This window comes from Mauremys mutica, chromosome 8 (assembly GCF_020497125.1).
Source record: "Mauremys mutica isolate MM-2020 ecotype Southern chromosome 8, ASM2049712v1, whole genome shotgun sequence".
NCBI classification, from domain to species: Eukaryota; Metazoa; Chordata; order Testudines; family Geoemydidae; genus Mauremys; species Mauremys mutica.
This window is the reverse complement of record NC_059079.1, coordinates 65,348,875-65,363,486: the sequence shown is the minus strand read 5'-3', so window position 1 is coordinate 65,363,486 and position 14,612 is coordinate 65,348,875. Positions and strand designations below refer to the sequence as shown.

General features: G+C 44.1%; 1 protein-coding gene across 16 annotated transcripts in view; it reads right to left on the bottom strand.

Moving 5' to 3' along the window:
• The window catches only part of DNM3 (dynamin 3), a 406,816-nt gene that overhangs the window by 44,816 nt on the left and 347,388 nt on the right, over positions 1-14,612 (bottom strand). For 5 of the 16 annotated variants that reach the window (XM_045026186.1, XM_045026187.1, XM_045026189.1 and 2 more), the window contains 2 exons: positions 10,777-10,812; positions 5,972-7,513 (listed from right to left, as the gene is read on the bottom strand). The exons of 6 other annotated variants lie outside the window; for them this stretch is intronic. In XM_045026186.1, the coding sequence (XP_044882121.1) occupies positions 7,453-7,513; positions 10,777-10,812 (97 nt within the window). In that variant the 3' untranslated portion in view covers positions 5,972-7,452. 5 more of the 16 variants (XM_045026188.1, XM_045026196.1, XM_045026197.1 and 2 more) reach the window with 3 other exon arrangements.

Below are 14,612 nucleotides of genomic sequence, written 5' to 3'. Positions count from 1 at the left end.
GAATGTGGCATTGGCCTGTAAAAAAACTCAGTGATGCATGGACATGTGACTGCAAAACTCCATCTTGTGGAGGGGATTTTACATAGGAGAGAAGAAGGGGTTTCCACCCACAAGAGAGTGTCTATTTATGCCCCTGGAAGCCCCTCCATTTTGTCTTCAGCTGGCTCAAGAGACAGCCTCTCCACCCCAAAGGATGCCTGAAGGAAACTGGAACAAAGGACAGTAACTACAGGGTGTGAGTGATTGCTGGACCCAGACTAGACTGAGGCTAGTCTGTCAAAGCAGCTTATTGGAACATCTCTGAGGGTGAGATTTACCTGCATTTAGTTTCTTACTGTATTAGGCTTAGATTTGGGTGTTTTATTTTATTTTGTTTGGTAATTTACTTTGTTCTGTCTGTTATTACTTGGAACTACTTAAATCCTACTTTTTTTATTTAATACAATCATTTTTACTTATTAATTAACTCAGAGTGTGTGTGTGTGTGGGGGAAACGGCTGTGAATCTCTCTCTATCAGTGTTATAGAGAGCGAACAATTTATGAGTTTACCTGATATAAGCTTTATACAGGGTAAAATGGATTTATTTGGGGTTTGGACCCCACTGGGAGCTGGGTATCTGAGTGCTGGAGACAGGAGCATTTCTTAAGCTGTTTTCAGTTAAGCCTGCAGTTTGTGGGGGATGTGGTTCAGACTTGGATCTGTGTTTGCAGCACGCAAGCATGTCTGGCTCAAACAAGGCAAGGTACTGAAGTCCCAAGCTGGCAGGGAAAATGGGCTCAGAGGTAATCCCAGCACATCAGGTGGCAGTCCCAAGGGGGTTTCTGTGACCCAAGCCGGCACAAGAAGCAAAGGCACTTCCTCGATGAGCGTATGCATACCCAATGGGAAATGACTGAAGAGGATATGGGGCAATGAGCAGGAGAAAGGTTTCCTACCTTCATTGGTGTTTTCTGCATCTCTTGGGTTTATAGTTAACACTGCTTGGACTGTCTGACACACAAGCCCACCTCTGGAGATTCTAGCTGCTTTCTACAATGAGGTTTTCCAGTAGCACCCACTCACCAGATTAATGGTGTATCAATAAATAGTTGGGTTTTTCTCACTCAGATGTGCGTGATATTTTGGGACACATTGTTACATACCAGAAGAAAATCACCGCTCATGATTGGCTGAAAACAGTCATGTGATCTGTTAGTAAGTTTTGATTGTTGACCTCCTTAGACATCAACAATCCTGAGTTCCAGAACACTGTTAACCAATTGGATTTCATATGCAAATATGTGCCTCTGGATTGGCTCCGCAGTCAATAACAGTTTTCCTTCAACTCCTACTGCAGACACAAATGTGGCTCATAACTGGGTCATTGGAATGCCATATTGGTGTTTTCACTACTTTTAATTTCCCCTCCCCTTTGAATGATAGATTAAAGAACCGGTTACACTTAAATATAGGTCCAAAAAAAAAAAGTTCAAATCTGTCTGAGAGGCAATGCCGCACATACAGTATGTAACAACACATACTATTAACTTCAGGTTTTGCTCAATAGCAAAAATGATTGTCCTTTGAGGATATGTTGACATTACTGAACTACATGCTAATTGGGTGGAGTTCTCCACCCTGTGTGATGCAAGAGGTCAGAGTAGGTAATCAAAATATCTTCTGGCCTGAAAAATCGATGGGAGAACTGATGCATGGACAGGTTACATGACTTGCTCGAGGCCATACGAGTCAGTAGCAAAACTGGGCTAGAACCCAGGAATCCTGACACCAACTCCCATGCCCTGGCTGATAGTCACTATCTCCTTCCTTCTTTCCAGTTCATTGAAATGGGTGAGCTCTTAAGGACAAAAACCATAATAGATCAAACCAGACATCCATCAAGTCCACTGTGTTGTCTCCAACAGTAGCTAGTATCAGATACTTTATCATAAGGCTCCCATGGAAGAGGTTCCTCCCATACATCAGGCAGGCAGTGGTTGGCTTATGGCTTGAAGCATGAGCATTAACAGCCTTCATACGTTTTGTTCCTAGTTAGCATAATGGCTCATGCTGTTGTTCTTATTCGTACAAAGGCTCAAGTCACGTCTAGCACAGCTAGTGCCCTGCTGCACCCCCTGTCTATTTTATTGGCTTCTGGACATGAGGGTGTGCTGACTGATGCAGAGGAGAGACAGATGACAGGCGGGGCTAGCTGTAAGGACAGGGAAGGGGAGTAGCAGAAGGGCTCCAGAAGCTACACATGTGTGTGTCTGTGTGTGTGTGGGGGAACCTTATGTGGGTGGAATCTCCAGAGGCAGCCCCCAGGTCAATGAACTGCAGCATCTGCGGGGGGGGGGGGGGGGGGAAGCAGGGAGAGGGGCCCAGAAGAAGCCCCCTGGTGGGGAGGTGGAACAAGAGCAACCATCTTTTCCTCATTGCTGTTTCTTGTTTACTCATCCCAGATCAAATTAGAGGACTGGGCCAAAATAAACCTGATGAGGTTCAACAAGGAGAAGTGCAGAGTCCTGCACTTAGGATGGAAGAATCCCATTGACTGTTACAGACTAGGGACCGAATAGCTAGGAAGCAGTTCTGCAGAAAAGGATCTAGGGGTTACAGTGGACAAGAAGCTGGATATGAGTCAACAGTGTGCCCTAGTTGCAAAGAAGGCTAATGGCATTTTGGGCTGTATAAGTAGGGGCATTGCCAGCAGATTGAGTCAGGCATGGCACAGGTCCAGGATAGTCTGCATGGTGTAAGGGCCAATCTATGCTAGGAAGTTAAACCCAATAATAGTTGTGAGCTCTGGTCCCCTCAAACTGGTGCTTCAGACAACTAGTGCAGGCAGAACAAAGCTATATTCAGTGCCATTACCAGCATTCTTCTTGAGTACACTTTCTGCTACAGTGCCAAGAGTGGGTTTGGCTTGTTCACACAAGCAGTTACAGCTGGTTCCCACCCTAATTCTGGGGTGATAACCCGGCTGTTACCTCAGCATTATCTACGTGTGGGTTTTTCAGCAGATGATGCCCAGTGTTACTGACGCTGGTACAACTCCACTGGAGGAAGCTATGGTGGGAGCCCTGGTATAGATGAGGCTCCCTCAGTGCTCAGTGTCTAACACCCTATCATCTGGGGGGCCCAGAGCAGGCCTGAATGTCAGTGTCAGACACGGGGGTGGATCAGGGCTTTTGCTTAGAAAAATGACTTGAAAAATTCCAGTTAATTGACCACTGTACAGGATTATTGATGGAGAGATTCCAGTAGACTGTATTACCATCACAATCTCTGATTAGCTGGCAACTACCTCTTTTATAATGTCTACAAAAGATGTTCATCTGCTCTCTGCATTCTTGTGCTGCCGTGAACCCTTCTGAGCCACAATCTCATCGTGTATGAGCATGGGCAGCGGTGGAGTCCCCCTTCAGGGAGGCTAGCCCCCAGCTCCGCCCCTTCCACCCATGGCTCCCCCCACAGCCAAAGCCCTGAGACCCTCTGACCCCCCCCTCATGGCTGGAGCCAGAAGCCCTCCCTCAGCCGAAGGAGCCCCAAGCTCCCCTCCCCTTGACTAGAGGAGCCCTGGGCCAACTCCTTTCCCCAGACCCCAAGCAGTCCTCAGGAAAAGTGTCTCACTCTCCGTGTAGACGAGCGCTTTGTTGCTCGCGGTACAAATTCGCTGGAGACCACTCTTTCACACACCAGTGCCCTTTTATTTCCCAGTATTTTCCCACCACCACATATATAAAGCTATATACAGTTCAATACCCATCAGGTAGCCCCTTAGGGAACAGCTTGCTCTTACAGCAGCTGGGAACAACAGGCCCTCCCTCCTCACTTTCCTGTTCTCCCCCTCCCCTCTACTTCCTTCCTGCTAGTTTTATAGGCCTTCCTCTCAGCAGGCTCACAGGTGCTTGCTCTCAGGCTCCTTTAATGAGCCACACCCTGCCAGCTCCAGCCAGTTCCCCTTGATGGGAGCTATGCTAGCAGGTTCTGAGCTAACAGGGGCTGGTTCAGTGCCTCTTAAGCCAGCACCCTGTTACACTCCTCCTGAAGAAGCTTTTGATATGCCCCATGCAGGTGCCGGGGCAGCTGAGGAGGCAGTATGTGCTATTCAGCTTCCTGGGTTCATCACTAATCTCTCTGGAGTCCAGGGAGATTATTGATGAACCTGAGAAGATGAGTAGCAAGTACCACCCCTCGGCTGCCCCAAAACCTGCATGGGGCATAACAAAGCAAAAACATCCCCCACCAAACCCCTCAACCAGGGGTCCGTCAGTTTGAATTAAAGTATTATATCCGCCGCCCATGCATGTGAGATCTCCAGACAGCCTTCATGGAACCTAGCAGCACATCCCTTCTCTTCTGTATCCCATTTCTGATCAGAACGGATAGCAAGTGCTTCAGTAGACTCCAAAGAGTGGCTCGCATGGGCTGTATCTAAGAAACATGGTTACATCTCTTCATTAGCAAACCAGCACACATAAAACAATCTATGTCCAGAAGTTTGGTTTATTCTTGACATCCGAAAACAAACTCTTTCATTTACAGTCTACTGCAAATTAAAGGTAATTTGGCCAAAGTGAACACAGATTGTGTTCAATATAAAGGAGGTGAAATGTTTATGTTAGGATGATCTTCCAGGAACTGCTGGAGGAAGCCGTCTAAATAAAAGACAAAAAAAAGAACCCCAAATTCATTTGGTTATGGGGGTGGGGGAAAAGGTTTTAAAAAAGGTTAAAATACATTAACATGGCACATTCACAAACCTGCTAGAAGAAAGCTGGTTAAGAGAAAAAGGTCCACAACATGCACCGTGAGGGGGAAAGCCAGACTAAGAACTGCCATGTTAACATTAGCCCCAATTCTCAACCCAGCCTCCCCATCGATCGGCAGTATTTCATATCTACCCTACTGGTCCCGTGGAACTAGGCAAGTCCAGTTCTGAGTATGGAGATTGCTGCTTAGAGGTTTTCTGATTTTCTTGCAGTAAATAACATTCACAGGAGGGGCTTCACTCCAGCCAGCCTTAGAGTTTGGGCCCTTTGCAGAGATGCAGTGCTAGCCCGGCTGTCAGAGAGGTCAAGGACACAGTCCATTTTATCTCAGCGTAAAAGGCAGTTCTCAATGGGGGAAGCTTCAAGAACATCTTGTGGGGTTCTGATGGAACCAGAAGTGGTAAAACCACATGGGTTATCACCCTGGACACTAACTTAAAAGATAAGAATGGCCACACGGAGTCAGACCAAAGGTCCATCTAGCCCAATATTTTGTCGTCCAATACTGGCCAATGTGAGGTGCCCCAGAGGGAATGAACAGAACAGGTTATCATCAAGTGCTCCATCCCGTCGCCCATTCCAGCTTCTGGCAAACAGAGGCTAGGGACACCATCCCGGCTCATCCTGGCTAATAGCTATTGATGGACCTATCCTCCATGAATTTATCTAATTCTTTTTTAAACCCTGTTATAGTCTTGGCCTTCACAACATCCTCTGGCAAAGAGTTCCACAGGTTACTGTGCGTTGTTTGAAGAAATACTTCCTTTTGTTCATTTTAAACCTGTTATTAATTTCATTTGATGACCCCTAGTTCTTGTGTTATGAGGAGTAAATAACACTTCCTTATTTACTTCCTCCACACCAGTCATGATTTTATAGACCTCAGCCATATCCCCCCTTAGTTGTCTCTTTTCCAAGGTTCCATACCCCTAAACATTTTTGTTGCCCTTTTTTGAACCTTTCCCAATTCCAATATATCCTTTTTGAGATGGGGCGACCACATCTGCACGCAGTATTCAAGATGTGGGAATACCATTGATTTCTATAGAGGCAATATGATATTTTGTCTTATTATCTATCCCTTTTTAATGATTCCCAACATTCTGTTCGTTTTTTTGACAGCCGCTGCACATTGAGTGGATGTTTTCAGAGAACTACCCCCAGTGACTCCAAGATCTCTTTCTTGAGTGGTAACAGCTAATTTAGACCCCATTATTTTATATGTATAGTTGGGTTATGTTTTCCAGTGCGCATTACTTTGCATTCTGGCATGTACTATATTTGGGATGGGGTGTACCTAAAAAAGCCACTCAAAGCTCTTTGGGTCGCAGCTGTGCATTCGGAGAAATCTCTGATAAACTGAATGGGGCTATAATGATGAAGATCGTTATCCTTCAATCACAGGGAAGCCCCTGTAATGGGGGAAGGCTAACGTTGGGTGAAGGAAGTTTTATTAAACTACTGCGAAAGCTGATCAGAAGTCATCAGCAATGTGCTGGATCTCTGCATGGCTGGCAGCACGCTGAGGAGACGAATTGCACATCATCATGAGGAGAAGCTTGCACTGCTTTCAGCACGTGCTGAAGTGAAATCTCTGAGATCTGTAGTGTATTAAAGCTAGACAGGGCATGTGGGGAAGACAAGTTTCTATTGAGATGTTTGTGTGACTACAAAGACTGCCCCAGTCACAGCCATTAAGGCCACTCAAGAAATATCCACAAGGGTTAAAACAAAACTGCTGTAAATTCTGACAGGCGTTTTTAATCTTCACTGCTGCTGCAATCATCCAGCACCTATCGAAGTACAACTGTGGGTGATGCCACCAGCTGAGCCAGTGACTCAGTAACTGAGCTCCTTATCTAAGGAGCTGTCATACTTTTACTGTTTGTTTTGTTGTAGAGACCATTTCTTCCCTCAGCACTGAGTAGTTGGATGTTACTAACTTGGAGGGGGAACCTACATATGTTCTGATGCATCTGAACATACCTACTTGCTCCTTCAGGGTGAAATTCCCCCTGGGGCACAGAGCCAGCAGATGCACTATTCCAGTCCCACGCAAGCCCATGAGCACTCGTGCTGTCCCGCAGCTCAGCAATGAATTTCACTCAAAATGTCTAATTTTAGTGTCAGTTATTAAGCAAATGTGCCAGTGCTGCTTGAAAGCCATTCACCAAGTTTCTAGAAGCACAACCCTGCTGTGCTCTTATTCCTCCAGAACTGTGGCAGACTCAGTTAATACTGGAATCTCCCTTTGGAATGCCAAAAGGTGAGCTCTTCCAAAGAAGACAAAACAGACTGAAAGAATGTAGCACGATCATGTTGATAGACAGATGAGGCTCTCGATCACGTCCAGAAAGTAACAAACACCCAGCCAGCGTTTACCTTTATTTCAGGTTCAGAAATGCAGTGCGACATTTTTACAGCAGGTGTATGAGACCTTCGGTAATGACTGAGGATTCAGAGATCCAGTCACAGTGTGCAAAAGTCCATGCCAGTAATCATTTACATACCACAAAACCAATGGCAGGTGTTGTGGCTCATATTAATGAGGCCATTAACATACAGAGCAACATTCAGAGGGAAACTGAGCACTTGCTCCTCACAAAACGCCGCCGCTGTGTACATCATTCTGGAAAAGTAGAGAGGGATAAAACACAAACCGGGAACAAAACAAACAGCCGGCAACATGGAACAAATCACATATCAAGCAAGTGCGTTGGACTGTCAGGACAGGAGAAGCCATCTGTATCCACTCGCCTGGAGACAAAGCAAGAGGAAAGACAGGCAGAGTGATATTCGTGTACAAAAAGAAGCAGTTCTACTGTATTACATGCAGAGCACGGGTGATCAAAGACAAAAGCAGGACATGAGCCTCATGTAAGACCAACGCAGAGGGTGAAACACCTCACCAATACCATCAATGCAAAACAGGTCTGCATTCAATTGAGTGGTCTTCAATTCTTAAGACAAATAGATCTAGCTAATAATCTCTCTGTACTATATGCACATAGTTTTAAATAGAGGCTTGCAATATAGAGTAGAATATTTTCTATGTTCTAGTATAACACAAGATGGCATTGTACAAAACAAACACATCTCCCTTAATATAACAGAAGTCTCTTTTATAAGAGGCTTATTCAGAAAGTGCAATAAGACAGGCAATGAAGTAAATACATATTTACTATAGCTAAGCCTTCCTTTTCATTTCACAGACACTCTTTGTCTTAGGAAGGTGTAGTAGGATCCCTCAGGGTTACAAACTGAGAGCTACTTATGACACAAGCAGGCACATTCCACCTCCTCAGCTGTAAGGTCAACCATGACTATGCAAGGCACAATACACTATCCATGCTGAGAGCTAGGCTTCACGTAAACAAAATAATGGATGAGCACCAGCCTGAAGCCAAACTAGAAGTGGTCATCTAATCACATGGACACTGCTCAATAAGGAATGGAATGGAGATCACTGACGTGAGAAGTCCCTGATCCATCTCTCCACACACACAGCCAGACAAACTCCCCCAGCCCTTCATTCCTTTTAAGTTAACTGCAGGAAGAGAATCATCCTCTACAGTCAGTCTTCTGAGCTTTTCTAGAGCCAGTCTAATGAAGGGCCAACAGTCCCCCTGGCTGTGTGTCTGGGCTATGGGATCTCAGGCTTAGCACGCCATTGTAGAGGTGCCTTAAGTCTGTGGAGGGAAAGCCTACCTTTCTCAGACAGCCACTTCCCTACTGGCAGATCTAGGAAGAAGTACTGGTGAGCTGCCCAGCTGTCCTTCCAGCACGGAGTGAGCTGCTGCCAGGGATGTTTCTGGTGAGAACATTGTGGGGACAGGGTGAAACTAAACGGAATCAGGGTGAGTAGGAATGAAGAGTCCAGTTCCACAGATTGCCATGCTGACAAACATGAACTATGATTATAAGATGAATCTGTATCAGCTGGCGGTAGACTTTTTAGGATTGCTTTTTCCTGAGAAATGTAATTTACTCTGAAAAATGCATAACTATCAACTTAAGGTAAAATTATAAAGTATGTGGATTTGCACTTGAGGCTGATTAATGCGCACATATATTAATGCTTTGCTTCCTTCCAGAACAGTTTTGTATTGTTTACATTTTGAGATTACTGATGACAGAATGCTCTTTATTTTGGGTCAGATTTAAGGTTGCTGCACTGTGATGAAATATGAATTTCTTAGTGACTGATTAAAAACAAGCCCAGTTCTCTTCACCTTTTGTAGCCATTCACTCACTTCAGTGCCAACTGTGTGTCAGATGCTATCCCATTCTGATTTCTTTATACCCACTTTGCACTGAAGTAAATGGCTACAAAAATGCAGGGCAACTGAGAATTAGGCCCAATATATTATGGGCCTGATTCTGATCTCCGTTATGCAGAATTTACTCTGCTGTAACTCCAGTGGAGTTACTCTAGATTTACAACAGCATACATGAACTCAGAATCAGGAAATGTGTGGGCAGTTTAAGATTTATCCACCACAAAAATTATTAATAACTTGGCTTAACTTCAGTCTATTTTCTTTAAAATGTCACTGTCTCAAGCAGATATAACTAGACACTTTCTCCTGTACTTTTTGAAAAAAAATTGCAATTTTTTTTTGCCAAATCAGTTTCCAAAGTCAAAGTTAAAAGGGTACTAAAATAGGGCTTTATAATAGAAGTTGGTTGCAAATTAAAACTTGGAAATAATAAATACAGAAGTTTTGCCTGTAAAGCATACACCTACTAGTATAGTGCCATATAAATACCTGTAGAGAATACTGAAGAGTGGAGAACATAGAAACATAACTGAAATGTAATTTTTTACTTTCCTGTAGTTCAAAACAGCACAACTGAATTTAGAAGGTGCAATTTCTTTTTACTTTAAAGATGATTTTATAAGTTTGTTGTTCAGTATTTTAGCATGTTCTTCAAATTAACATTGGCCATTTTAGCAATTCACTAAGATCACCAACATGCCAAAGTCCATCTTTGCAGTGCTTAAAACATTGACCTCTAGACTCTACAGGTGCGTGTTCTGAGTATAAGTTTGACAGGAAATTAAACTAATATACAAATCATGCTGCTTTCCCAAGTTAAACTCTCTTATGTAGCAGAAACACAATTTGCTTCAGTGGTGGACACAGCTATTATTTAATCAGCAGTCTGGGAATATTTAACAGGCAAAATTCCCACTGGTTGTGGTTCTGACAGGATCCCTCCCAACCACTGAGAAACTGTATTGTAGCACCACATACAGCTTCAATACATGAATTTATTGGATTGATTCATTATAGTGATGGCCTTCATAACCACCAACTGCCTTCCCTTAGGAACTGTAACTGTAATAAAATAACAACAAATACTTTCTGAAGACATCAGGCCAAATTAGTTTAATTCTGTCCACTTCATTTGTTCTACACCAGGGAGGGAAATTTTCTGATCTATTTAAAATGGCAAGTTAACTAGTTAAGATAAAGTTTTTTTGTAAACAACAAACAATAGGACCCTTGAAAATGAACAGCTGTTAAAATAACACATCTCCGGGATATATAGCTGATCAATTCTCACTTGTTTTAGTTGGAGAAAGGGACTATCGTACCAAGCCACAGGGGATTTCAGTGAATGAAAATGCAAAATCTTTACACAGCATAACTTTGTCTCAGGGTTTTAATAATGGTTGAAAAGATAGATCAGCTTCAACCAAAATCCTCAATCCAAACAGCACTCACTACCGAGAAAGCTCAGCTCCAAATTCAGATCTGAACTCTGTGACTTGGGTCAAAATATCATTCAAATAGTGGGTATGGAATTGGTGGTTCAGTTAGACATTCACATATTAAATCTGTTCCAGTTTCTCACACTGAAATGACAAATATACCACCCAGTTACTCCAGACTCTGACATCCTTACTCATGGTGTGTTATGTTTACACACATGCTCCCATTGCGTTCGGTGGGAATGCTCATGTGAGGAAATACTACCCAGTGTGAGCAAGGGGGTCAGAATCTGGCTCTTACCAGTTACTGAAAGAGAAGACTGACTCCTCCCTTGGCCTGTAAAGAGAGAGACAAAAGAGTGGAGCTCATCACACCATATATGGTCTTATTTTCCTTAGCAACGTTCTTCATAAACTAGAAGCTTCTGATGTTGAGAAATTATAGTGAAAGTAACCATCCACCAGGCTTGTGAAAGAGACATGAGGACATGTGTAATTATGGGGCGTGCAGGAGCTTTTAATTACAGACAACATTGTTTTTCTCAGCCCAGTTGGCATTTAAGGAAGGAAATGTGTATAACTATAATCCCAAATTATAGAAAGCCTTTCTTTAAACAATTTGACGCAGAAACCTGGAAGCTACTTATAAAAACAAGATGTCCCTTTGAAATGGAAAAGAGGCAAACTCTAAGCAGTTGGTCAACACAAACACACAGTACAGCAAGCCCCCGTTTGATTGTATAGAACTGGGAACACTCAAGTGCCTGCATTAATATATATGTCAATACTCTAGCTAAGAAATCAGCTGTTTGCAAGAGGGGAAGTCAAGGCGTCACAGACCTTCCCATGACATTTCAGACCTCATAAGCAATACAGACTGGACAGAGCATATTAGTAAAATTGGTTACTTGCCTACAGATGTCCATACATGCGACTATACATTGGTTATTGCAACAGTTATCAAGCGAGTTGCTTCCATACATTTGGTTAGCAATTAATGACATGCCAGAAACTTCACTTAATCTAACAGGGACGAGTCTAATGGACGAATTACAGTGGGCCGAGTGGGTGAAGGGGGTGGTCTTCGGCTAGAAAGAGAGAGAGAAAGAAAGAGAAAGAGGAAACAAGCAGAAACACTGAGTATGAATCTGTAACCTTTTCACTGCTGCAAAATATTGCTATTGCTGCATTACCATGCACATGCAGCTATATGTCACATTTCTACTTCCAATTACAATGAAACAGGACAGCCCACAAGCATTTGCAATAGGTAAGAAGGTAAAATGTTCACTGAACAGCTCCATGTGCAGTACAGATACTCCCTCTGGAATAGCCAACAGTCTGTTCTCTGTTTACAAGGTTCAGAGGTCGATTGGTCAGATGTCCCTCTCAGTTTAGAAAGGCACAGAATGGAATTAGAGCCAAATTTTCAAAAGTGGCTATGGATTGCGATGCCCAATTTGAGGAATCTTGGGCCTGATTTCCAGAAGGTGTTGTGCACCTGAAGCTCCCATTTGCTTCAATTAGAGCTTAGAAGCAACTTTTGAAAACACTGGCCTTCGCAACTAACACTGGGATCATTAGCTTGTTAGCTCCCAGTTCTCCTGCAGCAACGTGGCAAGAACCGTGAGCTGGGAAAAGATACTGAGTGGGTTCAATGTGACAGGGCCCAGTGAGGCCAAGACCTGTTTGCTTCTTGACTTAAGAAGTTGTGGTGGGAATCATAAGTCAGAGACGGTGTGTGAACACAGATACATATCAGTCTAGAGCCCAACTAGGAGAGCTCAAGTATAGCCCAGTCCTTCACTCATGGGGACGTTTTCTTCTTTTACTACAGTTGTGCTTAACTTGAATCACATTTAACCCCACTGAAGTGAATAAGCTACTCCCATGGAGTAACTGAAGCATGTGCGTAGGTCTACATGTTCATCATTGCCCTTATGAAATGAATGATTCTGCTTCCAAGGCATTTCATGGCACTGGCATTTCCCCTAGTGGCTAGCTCACTCATAGGTTTAGTTCCAATGCAGGATTAAGTTTCTCTTACTTGAACTCAATGGGAGCACTTGTATAAAGAGTTTGTGCCGATCTGGTAGTCATTTGGAGCTGGCTGCAGAATTCAGATGTTCCCTCTGCTCTTCTCCTAGGGGTTTCTGAAGATTTTGTTCTTTCTTGCGGAATTGGGGCGGGGGGAGGGGCAAGCTATTACACACTCAGGGAGGGAATGAATCTAGTGAATAAAGTGCAAGGACAAAATCAATCAGTTGCTTTGCATTCTCCAGCAAAAGAATTTGATTCGCTGAGAATTTTACCAAAACTAAGAAAGGTCAGCATGTGGCATGTGCAAATGCCTAGAGAGATCATCTCCAGTTCAAGTTTAACCATGCCAGGGTGCGGTTCCTTGGAACAGTTAGTGGTGTCTGTGTTTGCGTGGATGGGACAACATGGTTGTAGAGCAAAGACAGGGGATCATAGTACAAAAATGCGTCTGTAAGATGATTCCCTGGATGGGTTTATTTGTATTGTTCAACAGTACAAACAAAAAACCGTTGGCAAATGGACACACCCACCCCTTGCCATGCCAGAGAGCCGGGCACTGGCACAGTTCGGCTTGCAGATGGCTCCTCTTATTTCCCTGCTGCCACGCCCAGCTCTCTTCTAGTTTTGTTTACACATGCTCTGATTAATCTGCACAGCCAATCAGCTTCCTTTGCTCGTTGCTTAGCTCTCTCTAGCAGGGTTTTTATGCTGCATTTTATTCCACTACATTCTGCTCCTTCCCCAACTCTTAAAGGGTGGTTTTGCTCCCCACTGTATTAAGCAGGAAATGTCAATTCTTCCTTTGTTTTTTAATTCAACCCAGGCCACCACATGTTTGCGTATAGGCTGGGCAGAATAAGATTTTTTTTGCAGTTTGGATGATCAATATTGGTTTTTACCTTTTCTGATTTTTATTTTACAGTTGTGGAAAATGTCATGGGGTGGGGTAGGGCAGTGCTGACAGCTGGCCTGTAGGGGGCTCCCAGCACTAAGAGCAGGACTGCAGGGAGCTCCCTGCACCATGGCCGAGGGGCTCAAGACACCAGGGAGCAAAGTGTGCGGCGGGCTGCAGTCCTGCCCTGTTGCAGCAAAGATTCCCAGCCAGGACTGCAAGGTGAAGGATGAGCCCCTGGCAGCATGAGCCCCTGGCTGAAGTCCTGGTGGGGCAGAGCAGAGACCTTCAGCCAGGACTGTGAGGAGGAGCCCAAACCACCAGCTGCCGTGGAGGCCGCCCCGCTGCTGAATGGCTCTGTCATCAGGCAGGTGTCATTCAGCAGTGGGGTGGCCTCCCCCTGCAGCCCAGCACTCGTCGCGGCTGAGGGTCTCTGCTCTGCCCTGCCAGGACCCCAGCCTTCCTTACACCATATCGATGTAATCAAACCCTGCCAAGCCTGTCAGTATAGCTGCTCTGAGAGAGGGCTGGAGTGCGGTCTGAGCACAAGAACTCCTGAGTTCTAAATCCATTGCTAGCAGTGATGCCATTAACGCCCAGTGAGGAAGTCACACAACCTCTCTGACTGCTTCCCTACCTCACAGGGGAGGACTTATGGAATAAATGGGCCCGATTCTGCTTCTACTGAGCCCAGTGAGAGTTTTGCCAATGACCTCACTGGAAGCTGGCCTACTGGCACTAAAAGTGCTTTGAAGATGAAAAGCATGAGTGTTAGTATTCTTTGAACTGGGACTCAAAATTTGAAGCACGTTTATGCTTGAAAAGGGTTGTTTTGCTTTAAGTGTAACTTGTATTTCAATAAACTGCCCTGTGGAGAAATGAGACTCTTAATCCCTAACACAGAACACAACTGATATCCTAGTGGAAATCAACAAGCTAAAATAAAATCCCTAAACAGCAATTTCTTCATGGTGTATTTTTCTAACAGAAGAATGCTTCTCAGCTAGCTTCAGTGTTGGTTTGTTAGTTCAGATTACAAAATTTGTAGTTTTGTAAAGAGCCACTTATAAGGCTCTGCATTGGTGCTGGATTACATTAAACTATTTCTTTGTCGAAGTTCATCATGTTGCATTGCTTAGAGCTTACTGAAAACACCAACTAATGTGTGTACAATTTACAAACAAGAGAGAATGCATACAGCTTCT